Source organism: Galeopterus variegatus, unplaced genomic scaffold (assembly GCF_000696425.1).
Source record: "Galeopterus variegatus unplaced genomic scaffold, G_variegatus-3.0.2 Scaffold60, whole genome shotgun sequence".
NCBI lineage: Eukaryota > Metazoa > Chordata > Mammalia > Dermoptera > Cynocephalidae > Galeopterus > Galeopterus variegatus.
In genome coordinates this window covers 225561-247024 of record NW_007726171.1, presented here as the reverse complement: position 1 = coordinate 247024, position 21464 = coordinate 225561, and the positions used below count along the sequence as shown (strand labels likewise).

Here is a 21464-nt window from a genome sequence, read left to right as displayed (position 1 = left end):
AAAAGCCAAAAATTTAGATTCAGTTTGGTCTGAGCTCTCATTCGCACTGAGCCTTCTTTTCAGTTCTGTTCAGTGCTGCTATTTCAAAATACTTCTGAGAGACTAGGCTAAATGAGATTAAGAAAAATTTATCTCTAAACATTGACTTGTTTAGAATTATTCTGCAAAGAAAAGTTACTTTTTTAGTACAATACCTATCTACTTTGAGATTTAAAAAAGGGAGCGAGGAGGGAACTAGCTGAATACATGCTGCATGCCAAGTACTATACTGTTTATATAATTATTTCATTCAAAGGCTTAAGAAAAGAAGGGTATAAGGGAGCCTTTTGGGTGTCTGAAATGTTTCATATCTTAATGAGTGGTGATTACACAGGTATATACTTATATAAAAATTCACTGAGATGTACACTTTGAGATGCATTTTCTGTGTTATACCTCAATTTTAAAAAGTTAAAAATCTTAAGACTTCATTCATTGAGATTTATTCCTGATGTACAATTCCCGCCATCTTTGTTCTTCAGGCCATTCCAAAATCTTTACTTAGCTATGTTCATTTAGTCAATTTCCTAGGTGGTAGGAGTCCAGATTACAGAAGGATGGGTAAGAGTGAAACTTCCTAGTAACACCAAGGTCAAGGGTTCAGATCCCTGAACCGGCCAGCACCTCCCTCCCCACCACTCTAAAAAAGAGTGAAACTTCCTAGAAATAGAAAGGGTTTTTACCAACCATATCCCATGGAAGATGAGTTGTTGACAAGAAAACTGTTTTTTCCCTGTCCATTCTGCAACTAATACCAGTTTTCAGATTGACTTCCTCATAGTCAGATTGACTTTCCATTTTATGCTTCTTAACTTTTCTTAAAGTGAGAATATCTTTCTTCTTGCTATTTGTTTTTTCTTCGCAAGAGAGTGAAAATCAGAAGTAGCCAAAATTGTTTTGATTAGCTTCTTCTGTATTATGGCTTTGTTACTAACAAGGCAATGCATGAGAATCCCATTTAATCTGTTCTTCTCCCAATTACAGTGCCCTCTGTTCCATCTTCCTAATTTCCCAATCCTAAGTATTTGCAGATCTGTAGTACATCAGCCATTTTATAAAATGAAGTTGGAAGTTTTCTGCCTGTCCTTTTTTCCTTCCAAGTTTCAGGTCCAAAAACATGTGTTGGCAGTTTGGCAAGGAAAACTAAAAAACAGCCTTTTTTTCTTATTTCTTTCTCTGTGTTCTCTTTACTCTGAAGCAGGGTTTCTCAACAGAGACACAACTGATATTTGGAGTTGGATAATTCTTTCTCCGGGAGGCTGTTTTGTGTATTATATATTTATCAGTATCCCATGTTTCTATTCGCTAGAGGCCAGTAGCATCCCCCAAGTTGTCACAAGCAAAAATTTCTCCAAACATTGCCAAATGTCCCCTGGGGGGCAAATTTGCTGCAGGTTTAAAACCAATGTCATATAGTGTAAACTTTATCTAGAGAAAGTGGATTTGGGGGGAAGATTCAATATTGGCACATAATTAAAATTCCCATGGGATCTTTGAGCATATTATCTTGATTACAGCTGTCCAAAAGAAATATAATGCAAACCACAAATGTGAGCCATATATAAATTAAAAATTTTCTAGTAGCCACATTAAAAAGTAAAAGTAAACAAGTGAAATTCATTTTAATAATGTTTTATTTAACCCAGTATATCCAGATTAGTATCATTTCAACAGGTATTCAACGTAAAAATTATTGAGATTTTTTACTCTTTTTTTTGTACTGTCTTTGAAATTCAGCATGTGTTTTGAATTACAGTACATTTAAATTCAGATGAGCCACATTGCAAATGCTCAGTAGCTATGTGTGGCTAGTGGCTTCCCTATTGGATAGAGCAGCTCTAGATGATCTTGGTCTCTATGTAATGTACCAGTTAGCATGTAGTGCTTTCTCTCTCCCCATTTATGCCAAGAAAGTGTCCTGATTCATTTACTTAAACAAATAAGACTTTAAACTTTCTGTGTTACCATATAAATACTCTCCCAAGACATGCAAATTGTCTTCCTAATCCAATATGACTCAAATTCTTCCCATTTTGAATGATATCAGCTCTCTGCTGTCTTGGAGATGATTAGTATCTGCACATTTATTGAAAATTATCATTATTTACCCTAGAACCAGGGTAAGTGTTTCAAGTGAGTGGCCGTTTGCCAAAACCTTAGTCATAGGTAAAACCAAAAAACAAAAGAAGACTCATTAAGGTATTAACAAATGGGGAAGCTAGACTTATAAATGAGCAGTAATTTTGAAAGGAAATCCTTTTGGGAGCCCCTCCCACACACACATTTTAATTCAGAAGGACAATCTATATTTTTACTAAGGTTAAAATTTTTATCACTTAATAGTTTAATTGAGAAATTGCTTTCAGAGGGATGGTTTTCTAAACAAGAAATTCAAGAGTGATCTAGAGAATTCCTTAAGTATTAACTCTTAATAAATGAGAGAAAATATAAAGAATATTCAAAATAATAACCAGATTGCATTCATTTTGACAAAAAGCGTCAGTAAATTTTATTCTCACTCTCCTACCCTAGACGTGCAAAAATTGTATTAGAAATGTGGGGTGGGGGGAGATATAACAACTACAATTTTTTGAAGTTGTTACAACAAGCAAATGGAAAGGACATTCTTGAGTGGGAGGGGGGAGAGGGAGGAGGGAGGGAGGTTTCGGTGATGGGCCATAATAATCAACTACATTGTATATTGACAAAATAAAAATTGAAAAAAAAAAAAAGAAATGTAGGGAGAGTTGACTGGAGCCAAGATCAGGACAGTGCCCCACTTCTTAAAATTCTGCCCTTTTGACTCCTTTTCCTCTGAAGTGCACTATGTTATTTAGTCAGGGAGCAATAATTATTTTTGGTGTCATGGACCCCCTTTGGTAGTGTGGTGAGGCCTACAAACCTTTTCAAAAGAGTAATATTTTTTAATTCATAAAATAAAATATATGGGATTATGAAGGGGACTAATTATAATAGTAGTCAAAAATCTATGAAAAAATATTTGATAATATATGTGCTTCTTTATTAATGCATTAAATAAGTTCTAGTGATAGGTCTGATAACTAACTACCATAATTTCAAAGTAGTGATATAAAGACTACTTTGAGATATCTTGTAATAACTGTAATGTGATATGAAAATATATGTGATTTCTATTGTGAATTAGAATGCTAAATTTCGGGCTGGCCCGGTGGCGCACTGGAGAGTGTGCCGCTTGGGAGTGCGGCGGCGCTCCCGCCGAGGGTTTGGATCCCACGTGGAGACCGGTTCCTGCTCACTGGCTGAGCGTGGTGCGGGCGCAACACCGAGGGTTGCGATCCCGTTGCCGGTCCCCGGTACGGGCGCGACACCGTGGGTTGCGATCCCATTACCGGTCAGTAAAAAAGACAAAAAGGAAAAAAAAAAAAGAATGCTAAATTTCAGTTAGAGTTTAGTGAAAGTAAAGATGTAATTTTTTCCATATGTGTGCTTGCATTTATCAAACCCTCTAAGATGTTAGTGGGTGGGATCCTTCAGCCATCTTCAGTTCTTTTCAGGCCCCAGCTTTTGACTTGGGGAAAAATAAACAGCTCAAATGTAATGTGGAGGAGGATGGAGGTGGGGGGTAGGCAGCAAAGAGGAACAAGAATTAGAGGACAAATAAGACAAATCATGACTATGTAGCAAAGTTGTAGCAGAGTGGGGAGTTGCCTTTTTAAATACTGAAAATCTTAACCAGAGCAAAACCTGATGGAGATTTAAAATCTTTCTGCCAGCTCATTTTTGAGCAAACTAGCTTTCTGATAGTAGAAGAGGACTTCTTGCTGAAAAGTCATTCTTCTAGCTTCTAGAACATTGTACAAAAATTTTCAAGCTTTCTATATGAAATTTCCTTGAAGTACCTATAAATATATTTATGAAAAAGATTATTATAACATTACCAATACATTTACAACCCTGCTTGATCTACTACTACTCTTCATGTCTCCTTAAAATGATGTTTTTTCTCCATTGTAGACTAGGTTCTGCTTATTTCCTTTTACCAAATACTTGGCAATCCTAGACTTTCTACAGTGACTTGTTTAATCTACAAATATCATAACCCTGGTTAACAAGACTATTCTCTACTTTTCCTCCCACTCCCACCCTTTTTTTTCCTTAGGGAAAAATTTGTAATTGAAAAATTTAGTGCCTGGGTGTATTAATCTGTTTTGTGTTGCTGTAACAAAGTACACTGAACTGGGTGATTTTAAAGAAAATGAAATTTATTGCTTACAGTTTCTGAGGCTGGGAAGTCCAAAGTCCATCTGGTGGTGGCAACAGTGATCCAGGGGTCTCACATTGCAAAATGGTGGAAGCAGGAAGAGCAGTGAAAGCAAAAGGCAGACTCTTCTCTTCTTTTTTTTGTTTTTGTTTTTGTTTTTCTGACCGGTAAGGGGATCGCAACCCTCGGCACAGTGTTGTCTGCACCACGCTCAGCCAGTGAGCACACTGGCCATCCCTACGTAGGATCCGAACCCACGGCCTGGATACTACCAGCGCTGCACTCTCCCAAGTGAGCCACAGGGTCGGCCCTCTTCTCTTCTTTTAAAGCCCTCAGAATCATGACCCGGACCACCATTTTTAATCCATTCACTATTTCACGATCCTACAATCTGATCACCTCTTCAAAGGCCACCTTTCAATTACCGTCATAGGATCTCCCACCCTCTTAACAGTCACAGTGGGGGCTAAGTTTCTAATACATAAAACTTGGGGGACGCAATTCAAGCTTCAGGGAGTTTTGGGGGGACATAATTCAATCCACTGCACTGGGGTTTACCAACAATAGAGAAAATTACAGTTCGTGGCTAAATTTTCTCACACTTTATTCAGTTTTGCACTAGATCTATCAGAAACCACTGAGTCAGTCTTCTTTTGACTCTCTTACTTCTTGGTTCTTCATACTTTTAATTGAAAATTCCCTTTACCTTCAGACCTGAGTGCCTTGCCTGGAAGGATTTTAGATCTTAAGCTGACTTTAGTAGTGATTTTGGGGAAAAGCTACTTTTAGGTAAAATAAAGGAGCCAAAACAGTTTGGTGTTGCTTTCCTGACTGGGAAAGAGCTAGGATCGGGCCATCTCCTGTGTATTTGACTTGCAGTTAAGAAGAGCTGGGGGGGTAAAGGCTAGAGGTATAGTGTTTAAAGTAGAGTGTTTGATGGGGAGTGTGTATTTAATGAAGAAAGTAAGAAGGGGGGACTAACCAATCATCATTTTAGAAACAAAAAGACAAATAGAACTACGTTTCAGAGACTCGATGCAAAGGAACTATAGAAAAGTGCACCATCCAAGCTGTCATGTGTTGCAGTCATGTTTTAATAAAGGAACATGGCCAGCAGCCTCAAAGGAACTTTTGAGGGTATTATTCTTGTGAATTACTGTTGTTCGTCTGTTCCTTTCACCTCCCCCTTTTAAAGAAGGGGCAGAAGCATAAATTATTGTCCAGTAACACTGTCTTACTTAGTCATAAACTGGGGTAGACTTAGCCCGGTTTTCTTCATTGTCTTTTCACCCAGATCCCTAAAGAAATAAAATTTCTAATACCATCTCCTTTTCTGTTCCCTCATCCTGCCTTCAGGTTCCTCCCTACCCTTAAACAAAACTTTTTTTGCTTGCATTTTTATTGTACCATTATACAGCCAGCAGCATTGTACTGGCCCCTTTATGACTGTTGGAGCCGAGGCGGGCTGCCCGATGAGGGGAGACAGCATTTGGCCAATGGGGCTGGTATGTGTTATTATTGCTGGCCATTGGGCCTCGGTCCTCTACAGTTCCGTCCTGGCTCATTAAAACTCTGAGCCAAATAGCCGCGCAGGCGCCTGCTGCAGCACTGTGGGGGCCAGGAAGTTAAATGGTTCTCCTAATCCTGCATAATTTATCTCCCTTGTTAGCCCCTTCATAAAATAGTCCAATTCAGCCTCACCATGGAGAGATTCGTTCTAAATTTCCTATTTTTGTGATGACTAATGAGTGCCCAGCCTTTCCCTTCTTCTCTCTTTATTATTAAAAATTGTTTTCTCTTTGTTCACTACGAGTTTGCCTTAATGTTTTTTTTATTTGGAGCCTCCTGCCTGGACCCCACTTCTCCAACAATCTGTCCACTTCTCTTGTTTGGACATGGTATTACAGAGCAGTTGGTGCCAGGGTCTTCCCCCTCTCCTCTCCTTCCTGCCTTCTAGCTCCTTTTTTCATCCATCTCTTCTCCTTTTCCATCACTTCCAATTTTTTCTCCTTTCTATTTCCTCTACAGTCCCTCTTTCCAGGGACCAACCTATTGCAGGATGTTTGGTAGGACATTTAAAAAGGGCACTGAATTGGGTTTTGTTTGTTTGTTTGTTTTCACATCTCCATTTCTGTTTTGTTTCAGAGATTTACAAATGAGGACCACCTGGCAGTTCATAAACACAAGCATGAGATGACATTGAAATTTGGCCCAGCCAGAACTGACTCAGTCATCATTGCAGGTATTTGCTGCCCTAAAAGCCACGTGCCTTGATATCACCAGACAGTTAAGATTAATACCAGGGACCAGATGTACTGGGAGCAGTACTCCTCATCTCCCATTAAGAGCCCTTATGTGATCTGCATTTAATCAGGAAAAACGAACACTAAAAGGTCCCAAGTTTCTATTGTGCCCTCTACTCTGTTTTTTATAACAAGATTGTGTTCTGTGGTTTTTGATGGTTGGTGTATTGAGGTTTTGTCTTTGCTTTTTTCAGTCTATTCCCTCCTTGCCTTGTATTTATTAAGACTTTGGAAGATTTACAGACAAAAGACTTTGACATTTTTCCCTACCCACAGTGAAGGAGTGAACAAAAGAAGGCAAAAAAACCGGCTTAGTCTGGCTGCTTCTCTTCCACTGGGTATCAGTTTTCCTCCAGCAGGCAGATCGTCAGTTCATAAATTCTGCTTTCCTTGTGAACCCAGACACCATTGAGGGCACATTTCCAAAGCTTAAACAAGACAGTCAGTTGGACTTTTCTAAGCCAATTTAGGTGACCTGGAACCTCTCACCCGTCGTTTTAGATATTGTCTTGCTTACATGTGCCATTCTCAGGAAAACACTCTTAGCAACTGCTCTCAAACCACGCAGCAGTTCTATTGTGCCACTTTCAGCTAGACAGACATACAAACCAAATTGGGCTTTTTCTTTTAATACCACGACAGGTTCTAATTTAGCCCAAGCTCAGTATTTAATCAGTAGGGTATTTAGTTGATAGTTATTATGTTAGTTAATAACTCAAGTAAGATACAATTTCTCTAAGTATTACTGGCCAAAATGCTACCCTAGGGAGAAACAGAACCTCCTTTCCATATTTCTATGTGTGATGACAGGGATTTGCCCTTACAGATCTCCTATTCCTTATTAATTCAGCAAATATTTATTGAATATCTCCTGTGTGCACCAGGCACTTTGCTAGGAGGTCGTAGATTTGTAATCTCTGGGAAAAGGACATGAGTAGGGATATTGTCATCAGTGATCCTTAGGAAAACCTGGGGAGGTCTTAGGGAAGAGCAGGTAGGGTATGAGTATATGACTTTATGTAGGTAAAACATACTTAATTAAGTCAGGGTATATGTATATGAAAAAAATTTTTCAAATTTGCGGGCAAGTACAAGTGAATAATACAAACAATATGAATATTAAGAGAATAAATATATATATATATATATAAATATATATATATATATATATATTTTTTTTTTTTTTGGCTTTTTCGTGACCGGTAAGGGGATCGCAACCCTTGGTGCGGTGTCACCCGCACTGCGCTCAGCCAGTGAGCGCACTGGCCAGTCCTATATAGGATCCGAACCCGCAGCAGGAGCGCCACTGCGCTCCCAGTGCCGCACTCTCCCGAGTGTGCCACGGGGCCGGCCCTAAGAGAGTTAATATTAAGTAGAATTAATCAGAAAGTTTATGAAAGGTAAATTTGAGGCAAGGTTGGAGAAGTTATTCCAAGTGGTATCATTCAATCTTCATGTCAGTGACCAAACTAACCTGCTTATCCACTAAACCAGACAGTCAGTGGGACTGTCCAGTGATACCAGGGTTCTCAAAATCTTGAGTTGTTTTATTCTTTCTTCAAATTGTGTCTGTTCTATTCCTTCCTGTTCTTCCTGCCACCACCCTTATTATGCTTGGATTCCTCCAGTCTTCTAACTGGCTTCCTTGACTAATCTCTTATTCTAATCCATCTTGCCTACTATTGAAAAGGCAGTCTTCCTTAAATTCTACTTCTCTGGTCAAAATCTGTCATTATCTTCCTATTTTCTCTTAACGTAAGGCTATTTATACCTGGATTTTCAGGCTGTCCATAACCTAGTCCCATGGTACTCACCCAACTTGATATAAGACTTATATACCTACCTAATATGATTATCTTTTGACCTAGCTATACCTTTTTCTTCTTATCCACACAAGGTGCCCATACCCTGCTCCTCACTCTGTGCCTTTACCTGCTTTACTCCTCTTAGCCTCCAAATGTTCTCTTCTCTACCATCTAAAGCTATTCTCTAAGGCTCAACTGAAGTCCCACTTCTTGAAATCTTTCCTAACTACTCTGTCATTAATGTGTCTTTAATTTCTACAACAATTTTATTCTCCACTGCACATGGCACTTATTTTTGTACCCTATGATGCTGTTTGTGTATATTTTATTTTCTCAACTAGAAAATGTTCTCTTAATTCTCTAGGGCAAGAGCCATGTCTTATATTTGGACAATACTCTTATCCTTTCTCTCTCCTAAATATACACACAAGTGTATGCATGTAGCACCAAAATACATAGTAAGTATTCAGTAAACACTTGTTGATTTCTCAGGAATCATCATAGCAGGCTCAGGGTTTTCTTACATATTTTCAGGCTGTTTGTTCAGGAACTAGAACCACTTGAAGAGGCCACCTGGAAGATGAGGAATTAGGTTTAACACAGGAGAGCCTTTAAAATAAAAACCAGAAATGAGCATGAATAAGCAGTGTGCGGGACAAATTTGAGCCTCAGCTCAGAAGTCTAAAAGTCCCTCTTCTGCCATAGCCATGCCCTTAGCTGCTCCCTCCTGTTCCACTTGAGTTGTGATTTTGTGTGTGCCCTTACTGAAGTACACTCTAAGCATAAAGGATGATGTTACCTCTACTCACCCAAGGATGGAGGGAAAGTGGCTTTATCGTTAGCCAACCAAAGCTGCCAGAGAACCTTTTAAAACTATTTTGGGAGGTAGTGGTAACTTTCCCAAACACTCTGATTCAGAAGAGGTTTTGTTTAAATTTTTTTTAAAAATTATGTTGTTTCCATGGAAAATCCCTCTGGACTGTTTCCAATTGATCATGCTAGAGGAGCAGTTTTAACCCCAGGTCTCACTCCTTAAAATACCATTTAAACATTGTTCTATTTATTTCATTCAGTCTAGTAGTTTGGGGTATGAGATGAATCCCTGAGGCCATTAGAATATGAAGGAAAACCATCATAATAGAGTTAGGATCAGGTAACAAGATTCAACTCTAGAAAATGCAGGATGGGGAGAAAAAAGCTCAAATCTAAAGTTCAAGTTGCTTGGGCCAGCCCGTGGCTCACTCGGGAGAGTGTGGTGCTGACAACACCAAGGCCACGGGTTCGGATCCCATATAGGGATGGCCGGTTAGCTCAATGGGTGAGCATGGTGCTGACAACACCAAGTCAAGGGTTAAGATCCCCTTACCGGTCATCTTTTTTTAAAAAAAATAAAATAAAGTTCAAGTTGCTTGAAAAGTTCCCATGGGTTACCAAGAGCCTTCCTCTTTCCAAGGCAGAATTACTGTGTTTAAGAGATTCGTGCAGCCCCTGCGGGAATATTTTGGCTGGCAAATCTAAATCCAAATATCCTGGTTTCCGGAATTTGCTCTAGGCCCAGGTCTGTGAAATGAGCTCTATTGTTTGCAGTTTCCTTTTTTAATTCATAATCTTGCTGTCTTGTTCTCCAGCCCCTAGAATTGCCTGTAATCCTTTCAGAAGGTAACAGACCCTTACCTCATTGACCACTCAAAGACAAGGCCTCTTTTCTTATTTGGTAGCGTCAGTAAGCAAATTCAACTATCTGATCTTCAGTTTCTTCTCATCAGATTTTAACATCCGTCTGCTTATTATACCTGCTCACTTCAGAACTAACAGGAAGTAAGTTTAAAAAGAAAACATTGCTTAACTGTACTTTATTTTCAAATCAGGAGGTTTCACAAAGCTTCACCTGTGTAGGTAGTTTTGTTTTGTTTGGTTTGGGGGTGAAGGAATTAAGACCAGAACTACGAGAAAGGTGAGTACGGGGATAGTCACACAACAAGACATTGTTCTGTCTTCCCCCTGCTGGCTTGGAGGCAACACAGCACAGACACCCTCTGGTGGCCTAGCACCAAACCTTCACCTACTAGGGCTCCATAAAAGCAAATTTACACTAACACAGAGACTCTCTATCTCCAAATAGAAGAATAAAAATGCATTCTCTGTATACTATCAAGTTTTAATTTCAAGTCAAAACTAAAACAGAGTTTTCTTTTCTTTTCATGTTTACAGATCAAACTCCTACTCCGACTAGATTCTTGAAGAACTGTGAGGAGGTGGGGCTCTTCAATGAACTAGCTAGCTCCTTTGAACATGAATTCAAGAAAGCTGCAGATGAGGAAGAGAAAAAGGCAAGAAGTGGGACTTTTGCCAAAAAACTGGTGGTTTTCATACCTAGACTATTTTCATTGCACCTTGAGATAATTTGCTTAATTGGTTAAAACACAAAATCAGATAGTACTCACTAATCATAGTCAACCATCCAGGTCTTTAGGGAGTCCAGATGATGGATCAGCACAAATTTGTCTTCACCAGAATTCAGTCCTCCTGTCCTTCCAGTGGAACATTAGTTCAATAATATATTTTTTAAATTATTTCTTATGAATATGTTGAAGATGTTAAAAGATTATAAATTACTCAGATTTTGTTGCCAAATCCCACTCTTTTCTGAGCTGATCAGGCTTTTCACCTGGACTATTTTTATTCAATCAGCCAGTCAACAAACATTTATTGAATTTCCACTCTTCTTTGTTTCAGTATATATGATTCTTGCCTTCAAGTAGCTTTCTAGTACTATTCAAGTAACTATTAAAGTTAAAGAAGAATGTTCATTTTATTGCCTTTCAAAGGAGATCAACCAGGGTGGTAAAAGAACTAGAAATTAAGTCACTTCAGGAACCATTAAAGAAATTGAAGAAGTTTTGCTTGGAAAAGAGATTTAGTGTGAACAAAAACTGTAGTCTTCAAATACTTGAAGAGCTGTTGTGGATTAAATTATTATATCAGAGGGATTAAATTATTCTGTGTGGCCCAAAGGTAGAAAGAAGTAGGATCACTGAGTGGAAGCTCTCACAAAATGTGTTTTAATTATATGTAGGCCACTTAGTTGGGATATTGTAGAGAGGGTTAAAATGTTGGAATCCTTTCTAATCCTGAGGTGCTGTGGTTCTGATTTTAGCCTTTATATATTTCATATCCCTAGAAAATCCCTTAATTTGGAAGACTAGAGGAAATAGTTGAAGAAGCAGAGTCAAAGGAAGATTGTTCCTAATGGAATAAGGGGTTTGGGGGAAAAAGAAAAGTGGAAAGATCAAAGTTTACTTTAGAATTAGAATTCTAGGTTATTAGTCACTATTTAAAATCAGATCTGTGTTCCATAATAATTCATAAAAGATTCCAGTATCTCTATCCCAAAACATATGTATGTTAACACATGTACCTCACAATTGCATGGTATAGTGAGGCATGGAATCCCATCGGAATATAGAAAAGCCAGGACATAAGAAAAGGATTCTATGGGAGATCTTTCCTTCAAAGAGGGAGATAGCAGCTAAACCAAGATAGGTATGAGCTCAGTTGGTTAGAGCGCAGTGTTAATAATGCACCAAGGTCAAGGATTCAGATCCCTGTAGCCACGAGCAGCCAAGAAAGAAAAAAAAAAGGATAGTTATGCATGATATTTTCATCCAGCTTAAATTTAAAAATGTGAGATAAAGTGTCTTTATCGCTGGAGTTCTTTCCAAATTCCTTTGCTTTCTGTCAGCTTTTATTCATGCTATTTCCCTCAAACTAAAAGAAAGCAGGGAAACTCAGTTGCATATATTTGTAGTTTTACTTTCAAATAACAGAATTAGCCACAGTCTTCTTATCATTCTTTTTTCATTAGAGACCCATGTCTCTCATTTCTCAGTTGCCTCAACCTATACGGTATAATTTTATTTTACAGCTTACCTATGTCACCTCCCCTGTCATTCTCCCCTCCCCTAAAACAAAGAAAGTAGTCAATTTATTTCCACCAGGATGTGAGGGATTTTATGCCAAACTCATTATAGGCAAATTCAAGAAAATTAGCCTCCCTTAAAAAGCTTCAAGTCTTTTCCACTGTCATTTTAGCTCAGTTGACACGTAGAGGCCAGTTCACAGTTGTTTAGGCCTCTATTAGTCCGTTTCTGTTGCTTATAACAAAATACCTGGAACTTGGTAATTTACAAAGAAAATGAAATTTATTGCTTACAGTTTCAGAGGCTAGGAAGTCCAAAGGCCTGGGAACACCTCTGGTGAAGGCTTTCTTTGGTGGTAACTTCAGTGACCACGAGATATCATGCTGCAGAATGGCAGAGGAGAGAGAGCAGAGACTAACCTCCTCATTCACTCTCTTTAAAGCCCTCAGATCCACGCCCATGACCACCATTTTTAATCCATTCACTATGGCATGGTCCTACAATCTAACCACCTCTTCAAGGCCCCACCTTTCAATTACCATAATAGGATTTCCCATCCTCTTAACAGTCCCAGTGGGGGCCAAGTTTCTTATACATAAAACTTGGGGGACACAATTCAAACTTCAATGAGTTTGGCAGGGGCGGGGGGGGAACATTCAACCCCTAAGTTCCAGGGGGAACTTTCCACTCCTGCTCAAAAAACTCATTCCTTTCACATGCATATACATTCATTTCATCCCCAAAGTCTTGTTTTCACTCAAAAGTCCAAAGTTCAACATCCCATCTGTGAAATCAAAAACAAGTTACCTACTTCCAAGATACAATGGTGGGACAAACATAGGGTACATATTCCCATTCAAAAAGGGAGAAATAGGTCAGAAGAAAGGGGTAACAGGCCCCAAACAAGTCTGAAATCCAGCAAGGCAAGCATTAAATCTCAAAGCTGGCAAATCATGTACCTATGTTTGACATCCTCTGCATGCTGGTGCAGGGGTTGGGTCCCCAAGTCCTTGGGCAGCTCTGCTTCTATGACTTTCCTGGTCTCAGGTGATGCTTTAGCTTTTGCAGGCTGGCATTGCACACTGGTAGCTGTACAAGTTTGGGATCTTCATAGCAGTCCTGCTCCCATGGCTCCACTAGGCATGGTACTGATGGGGTTTCTCTGCTGCAACTCTGACCCCACATTTCCATTCAGCATTGCTCTACAGAAAGCTCTATGCAGTGAATCCACCCCTGCAACAGATCTCTTCCTGGGCCCCCAGGCTTTTCTATCCATCATTTGAAATCAGGATGAAGGCTTCTAATCCTACACAGCTCTGGCATTATGCAAGCCTGCAAACTTACCATGTGAACATCACCCAGGCTTCCAGCTTATATTTTCCAAAGCTGCAGGTCCACCCACACCTGGGGCCAATTTAGCCATGGCTAGAGCAGCCAAAGCAGCTGGGGTGCTGCTGCTGAAAGCAGCTTCCCAAGGTGGCCCTGGGCAGCGAGCCTGTGGAGGGCACCTCAGGCCTGTTCCGCAAGACCGTTTTGTCTCCCTAGGCCTTTGGGCCTGAGATGGAAGGGTTGGCACCAGAGGCTTCTGCAATGTCTCCAGAGGCTTTCCCCCCTTCTCTTGATGATTCCTTTCTTTTGTACTAATCTTCTTAGACCATTGCATTTTTCTGCTGAAAATGCTCTCTGCTGCTCTACCACAGAGCCAGACTACAAATTTTCCAAATCTTTACTCTCTGCTTTCCTTTTAAATTCTGACTTTATGTCATACCTTTGCCACCATAACAGCATAGGCTGTTGCAAATAGCCATGCAGCTTCCTGAATGCTTTGCTGCTTAGAAATTTCTTCCACCAAATACTCTGATTCACAACTCTTAAGTTCCAACTTCCACAAAGTCCTAAAGCATGGATCCAATGCAGCCAAGTTCTTTGCCAGTTCATAGCAAAGGTGATCTTTGCCCCAGTTTCCAATAAGTCCCTTCTCATTTACATCTGAGATCTTCTCAGAATTGCCTTTACTGGGGCCGGCCCATGGCTCACTCGGGAGAGTGTGGTGCTGATAACACCAAGACCACGGGTTCGGATCCCATATAGGAATGGCTGGTTAGCTTACTGGATGAGCGTGGTGCTAAAAACACCAAGTCAAGGGTTAAGATCCCCTTACCGGTCATCTTTAAAAAAAATAATAATTGCCCTTACTGTCCACATTTCTACCAGCATTCTGGTCATTGTCACGTAACCAGTCTCTAAGATATTCCAAACTTTCCCTGGTATTCTTGTCTTCTAAACTCCCACCAGCAGGTAGGCTTTTTCTACTCTGTTCCTTCAGATTCTTTTAGCCTGTCCTCAATACCCAGTTCCAAAGCCACTTCCACATTTTCAAGTGTTTGTTATAAGCAACACCCCACTTGTACCAATTTTCTATATTAGTCTGTTTCTGTTGCTTATAACACAATACGTGGAACTGGGTAATTTTTTTTTTTTTTAAAAGATGACCAGTAAGGGGATCTCAACCCTTGGCTTGGTGTTGTCAGCACCACGCTCAGCCAGTGAGCGAACCGGCCATCCCTATATAGGATCCGAACCCGCGGCCTTGGTGTTATCAGCACCGCACTCTACCGAGTGAGCCATGGGCCGGCCCTGGAACTGGGTGATTTAGAAAGAAAATGAAATTTATTGCTTATACTTTCAGAGGCTAGGAAGTCCAAAGGCCTGAGGATGCATCTAGTGAAGGCTTTCTCTGGTGGTGACTTCAGTGACCACAGGATATCACATTGCAAAGTGGCGGAACAGAGAGGGCAGAGACTAACCTCCTCATTCACTCTCTTTAAAGCCCTCAGATCCACGCCCATGACCACTATTTTTGGTACTACAATCTAATCATCTCTTCAAGGCCCCACTTTTCAATTACCGTAATAGGATTTCCTACCCTCTTAACAGTCCCAGTGGGGGCCAAGTTTCTAATATACATAAACTTGGGAAACACAATTCAGGCAAGGCCTTTCCTTATTGGGCATTTCTTGGTGTTTCTTCCTACCTGTACAGGAGTGGTCTTTACCTTCCCTTGATGAGAAGCACAGAGTCAATGCAATATTATCTCCAAGAGTGTTTAATGAGCCTGAAACTTTCCTGAACCACAGCTTTTCTAGGAAATGCCTCTAGGGGATTTTAAACCCATGGTTTTATTTACTTAGAGGCCTCTCCTTCCCACCAGTCTCTGACTTCAGAGATCTCAGGATTAGATAAATTGGACATGATGTTTTAGCAGTGTAGAAAAAATGAGGCAGAAATTAAACCATCTTTGCTGTTGCTCACCCTCATCAGATTGGGGAGAGAGAACTATTACCACCTTCTCTAATGCAGCAGACACCAGGTTATCTTTACTCAACTAGCTACCAAGAAGGTTTCTAGGGATGGAGGCAGCAAGGGAAGAGTTAGAAACAAGCTCCTTTCACCAAGGTACCTAGGATATGGAAAGAATAGAACAAAGGATCCACTTTGTCATGAAAGTGAACTGCAATGCCAACCCTCCTGTCATGGTGCAGTGTCAGGGACGTTATCTCAGATGATTTATTGTTCCCTGCAAGGCCATTTACAACTCCACAGTTCTGTGAGGCGATTGCACCACTGCCAGGAAAGTACTCTGGTTTTGTCCAGTCTTGCTCTTGAGACCAAGTTCTAATTTCACTGATCAGATGATAGCCTTTCCTTTCTTTGTTTCCCCAAAATCCTATCTGCCTGAAACTTACAGCCTCCAGCACCAAATTTTGGGGTGAGATCGCCATCAAGGATGGTGAGTTCTCCAGAAAAGACATTTCCTATCTTGTTTGCAGTATGTTAATAGCCAATTTGTCTTTGTTTGCTTTTGATAATTGGGTGTTCTAGTCATTCTGGTTGTCAGGGAAAGAGTTCACAGCTCTCCAGTGGCCAGCAGAGCTGGTTGGGAAAAGGCAGGTATTTGATTCGGGAATCATTTTATTTTTCTGAAAAAAAGATTATAATCATAATATTTGCATAGATTTAAATGACATTCTGGGCCGGCCCGGTGGCACACTCGGTAGAGTGTGGTACTTGGGAGCGCGGCGGCTCTCCTGCCTAGGGTTCGGATCCCATATAGAGACCGGTCCGCTCACTGGTTGAGCGCAGTGCGGGCGCGACACCGAGGGTTGCGATCCCATTACCGGTCACAAAAAAAGACAAAAAGGAAAAAAATAAATAAATAAATGACATTCTTTTTTTTTTTTCCAGGTCTTTATAAGTATTTGCTTAATAGTGGTGAAGCAGGTGTTAACTTCATTTTATAGTTAGGGAAACAGAAGCCCAAAACATAGGACCTGCATTGCTTTAACTTGCAGTTCAGTGCTTTGACCAAGGGCTGAACTTCTTAGAAGCATGTTATTTCATCTTGTAACTGTAAAGGTATAGATTCAAACCTAAAGGGAATCATGAGGTTGAAATCTGTTCATTTTTCTTTCATAACAGGCTGCTGCTGGGCCCCTTGACATGTCTTTGCCTTCCACACCAGACATCAAAATCAAAGAAGAAGAGCCAGTGGAGGTAGACTCCTCTCCAACTGATAGCCCTGCCTCTAGCCCCCGTTCCCCACCACTGAAGGAAAAGGTAAAATTCTCTACCAAGGGTCATCCCAAATGTTAATTGATAGATTTGACTAATTAGTTTGATTCATTAGTTATATAAATACTGTGTGATATAGGAGGATTGATTGTATTTAAAGGAATGCTAATTTAGAAGATTTATGTAAAATACACCTATTCTCTCATCAGCAATTCTACTTCTCAGACTACAGGGAAGAGAAATTAGTGCATATGTCTACCAAAAGAAGTATGTAGGAATGTTCATGGCAGTTGTAATCATTATAGCCAAAAAAAAAAAAAATATAGGGATGGCCGGTTTGCTCACTGGCTGAGCGTGATGCTGACAACACCAAGTCAAGGGTTAAGATCCCCTTACCGGTCATCTTTAAAAAAAAAAAAAAAAAAACTGGAAACATTCCAAATGTCCATCAAGAAAAGAATGAATAATGGGCCGGCCCGGTGGCGCACTGCTACAGTGCGCCGCTTGGGAGTGCGGTGGCGCTCCCGCCGAGGGTTCGGATCCCACATACAGACCAGCCGCTCACTGGCTGAGCGAGGTGTGGGGGCAACACCGAGGGTTGAGATACCGTTGCCGGTCCCGGTCCGGTACAGGTGCAACACTGCGGGTTGCGATCCGTTGCCGGACACGAAAAAAGACAAAAAGGAAAAAAAAAAAAGAAGAAAAGAATGAATAAATTGTTATATATTTCTGAAACAGAATGTTACATGGCATTAAAGAAGAACCAGGGGTGGCCGGGTAGCTCAGTTGGTTAGAGCACAGCCTTATAATACCAAAGTCAAGGCTTTGTATCCCACACTGGCCAGCTAAAAATAAGTAAATTAACTTAATTTAAAATAAACAATAATGAACTAACAATTACACAGTGATGTGGGTGAATCTCACAAACATTATATTGAATAACAACAAAAAAAGTTAGACACAAAAGTACATGCTATATGATTTCACTTACTAGAGGCAAAACTATTTTGATGATGCTAGAACTCAGAATAGTGTTTACCTCTTGTGACGGAAGGGTATGGATTGGGAAGGGACACGGGAGAACCTTCTGTGCTAGAAATAGTCTCTATCTTGATTTTACGTATGTAAAAAGTCATTTCATTGTAATGACTAATTTTTTATTTTTTATTTTTTTAGGAAAGCATGGATAATTTAATGACTGATTAATGCACTTTATGTATGTTATACTTCAAATAATAAATGAAAAAGAAAAATTTACATACATCATAAATTGGACATTAAACATAGAAAAACGTCTTCTAAAAAGAAGAAAAAGGAAAAAGTCTTCTAAGGGGGCAGTGACTCAAAGGGAATATCTACTAGGATTTTTCTTATTATTATTATTAAAGGAAACTTTTTATGAAGTATTATTTTTTATAAATGTATTGAGTATAGTGCACTTACAGAAAAGTACATAAGTTGTAATATACAGCTCACTGAATGTCCGCAAAGTTAATAGCCTATGTAACCAGCACCCAGATCAAAAACAGATATTATCTGGGGGCTGGCCACTTAGCTCAGTTGGTTAGAGTATGATGCTCATAACTTCAAGGTTCAATCCCTGTACCAGCCAGCCACCAAAAGAAAAAAAAACAAAAAAAACCCAGATATTATCAGAACCTCAGAAGCCCTCTTATGCCTCCTTCCATCCAGTCTCTACTGCTCTACCAGTGGTTATTAATTTTAACCACTTGAAATCTTTGGAGAAGCATTATAGTACCATATAAATTCTAGGGATTGCTATAATTTTTCACAGTCCAGATGCTGTATGGATAAGGCATCTGTACTGTATCTTACTTCCCTCCAAATTTAGCTGGATAACCTCTCAAAACTACCATCTCCAAAAACATTACAACTATCCCCCACCACTGCCCCTTTCATCAACAACCAAGTCATAGAGACTGTCTGAAGATGCTTTCAAGGCCAGTATGGCCCTGGCAGTGTAAGATCCTAAAAACTTAATAGTTAGAAGAAGTTTTTAAAAATTACAATATGATCATTATTCAAACTTCCATAGACCTTTTTTTAAGGGGTCTATAGGAGATGTTAGGTTGCCTTATCACCAGTATACCTGCTTTTTCCCACTGGAGGTCAGAGGACACCTGGGTATCAAGTTTAGAATGAGAGTATCTGGATTGTGAAAAGTTAAAACAATCTCTAGAATTTATATGTTAATACAGTGCCTCTCCAAAGATTTCAAGTGATTTTTTTCCATCTGTCATCTTATTTATATGGTCATCATCTCTGAAAGGGAGATTGCCAAGAGATCTTAACTCAGCATTCCTACTGACTGAATGGGTGAGTGAGGTATGGTCCATGATCGTGATGGAATCAGGTCATGATTTATATAAGTGGCCCTAATGCTCTTTCCAATAAATTTGTGCTAGATTTTACCATCTATGTATTTCCCTAAAAGCAGCTTTTAAAGCATTTTGTGATCTGTTTGTCTCTTTTCCCCAGGAGGTTGCCCCAAAGCCTGTTGTGATCTCTACCCCTACACCCACCATTGTACGTCCTGGCTCCCTGCCTCTCCACTTGGGCTATGATCCACTTCATCCAACCCTTCCCTCCCCAACCTCCGTCATCACACAGGCTCCACCATCCAATAGGCAAATGGGGTAAGTAAGAGCAGGAAAAAACAGTGAAGGCTGAATCTCATTCCACTTTGTGAAGTTATTTGATAAAACAGGAACTGTTTTTGAATACCCAAGGAAAACGAGTCACTGAGATTATCTCTCAAAGTAAATATTTCCCCCATAAACAGAATCTCCTTTACCTTTTTAGTAGACAAGCAAATATTTATTTGGGGATAATACTTCCTTAATTTGCAGGGTTAATACTTCTTCAGTTTAAAAAGAAGGATCCTTAAGTCTTTAAGAAGTTTATCACAGTGGTGGAGGCCACACAGTAGAAGTATATTTAGTTCTTGGCCTCACTCCTATAGGGGCTGAAAACCATTGAGTCATTTTCTTTGAGTCTCATGTTCCCCTTAGTCCCAGTTAGGGTTCTTGGTCTTTGCTGTCCCTAATTTTGTTTGTTTATTTGTCTTCACTCCTGACATGGCCCATACAGATTTCCTGATGGGATGACCTGAGATCCTGTCCCCAGGTACCCCTGGGTTAAGAGATTGTTGTAAGGATTCAGCTTCTTAGAGATTATTGTTCTCTGGATCCAGTAGGAAAAATAAAAAGAGACAGCTTCTTTTTTGGGTAGGGTAGAGCAAAACGTGAAAAGGAACAAAAGAGTTATTCAGATTTGGTCATCATATGACATAATTCATCTTTGCAAAATGACAACTTTGACCCAACTCCCCCTTGCCTAAGGCAGGATGGAATTTATACATGTCCATGCTAGGGCTGTTTATTTAATTGTTCTAAACCCTTAAAAGGATTAGCTTCCTACTGTTTCAGTTTGTTTAATTTTGCCATTTCTCTCCATTTGTAAGGTAAGTAGCTTTCCCTGCTTTTCCCACCTTCATGAGGGTATCAGGACTTTACAGTGCTGCCCTATACCTTCTCTAACAGGGAAGACTGGAAAATCTACTATAATTATATAGGAGGAAGATCCATAGGCAAAAAGTCTGTATTGTGAGCATTTCATTTCATGTTTCCTCTAGGTCTCCCACTGGTTCCCTCCCTCTTGTCATGCATCTTGCTAATGGACAGACCATGCCTGTGCTGCCAGGGCCTCCAGTACAGATGCCTTCTGTTATATCGGTGAGCTCTGTAGTTGGGGCAGACAGCCCAACTAACATGATAATCCCTCCCTCCCACCCGAATGGTCATAAACACACATGAGCTCCAGGGAAATATGGGCTCTGATCTGTATTAGTTGAAAATGGCAGCCTGCCCAAACTCTTCACTAACCTCTGCCAATCCAGCACTATGGAACAGTAGACAAAGACTCATCTGGACAATTGGCTCCCGGTCTAGGAATTGATCTTGCCAGCCCGCTGATTAGTTGATTTCACTTGGCACATAGCAGCTCCTAAATTGCCCACCACTTTCCTCAAGATACAGCCCTAGCTGTTCCCACAGAAATTATCCCAGCCCTGAAAGATTAGATTCCCTAACCTGTCCTGCTCCACAGGTGAAGGTATTTCCCAGGCTGTCCCTGCATGCCCTATGGGCAGGTTGCACAGAAACGGGCCCTGACATGCCAGTCTCAAAAGCATTTCATTGGGAAAACTGATGCCCCACCAATAGTATTATGTGCCCTTCTGGTTTTTCTTCTTTCTCTTGATCCAGCTGGCCAGACCTGTGTCCATGGTGCCCAACATTCCTGGTATTCCTGGCCCACCAGTTAACAGTAGTGGCTCCATTTCTCCCTCTGGCCACCCTATGCCATCAGAAGCCAAGATGGTGAGTACATCCTAGCCTAGGGCAATGTTGGCCCTTCTGAAAGAAGTGATATCAGCCTAGGTTTTCCAAGTGAGCCAAGCAAAGGAACCTTCTGGGACTTGCAAAGCTAAGGACACACTGCTTTGGGGTCTGGAAAAGAAAAGACCTCGATTCATTACTCCCATCTCTTCTCCACACCTTTA

At 40.3% G+C, this 21464-nt stretch overlaps 1 protein-coding gene across 5 annotated transcripts in view; it reads left to right on the top strand.

The window, feature by feature from the left end:
- Positions 1-21464, top strand: part of ATF7 (activating transcription factor 7) — an 89197-nt gene that overhangs the window by 49718 nt on the left and 18015 nt on the right. For all 5 annotated transcript variants that reach the window (XM_008575974.1, XM_008575960.1, XM_008575957.1 and 2 more), the window contains exons 3-8: positions 6428-6524; positions 10602-10720; positions 16790-16927; positions 19382-19539; positions 20538-20637; positions 21169-21282. In XM_008575974.1, coding sequence (XP_008574196.1) covers positions 6428-6524; positions 10602-10720; positions 16790-16927; positions 19382-19539; positions 20538-20637; positions 21169-21282 — 726 coding nt within the window. The remainder of the gene's footprint in view (positions 1-6427; positions 6525-10601; positions 10721-16789; positions 16928-19381; positions 19540-20537; positions 20638-21168; positions 21283-21464) is intronic.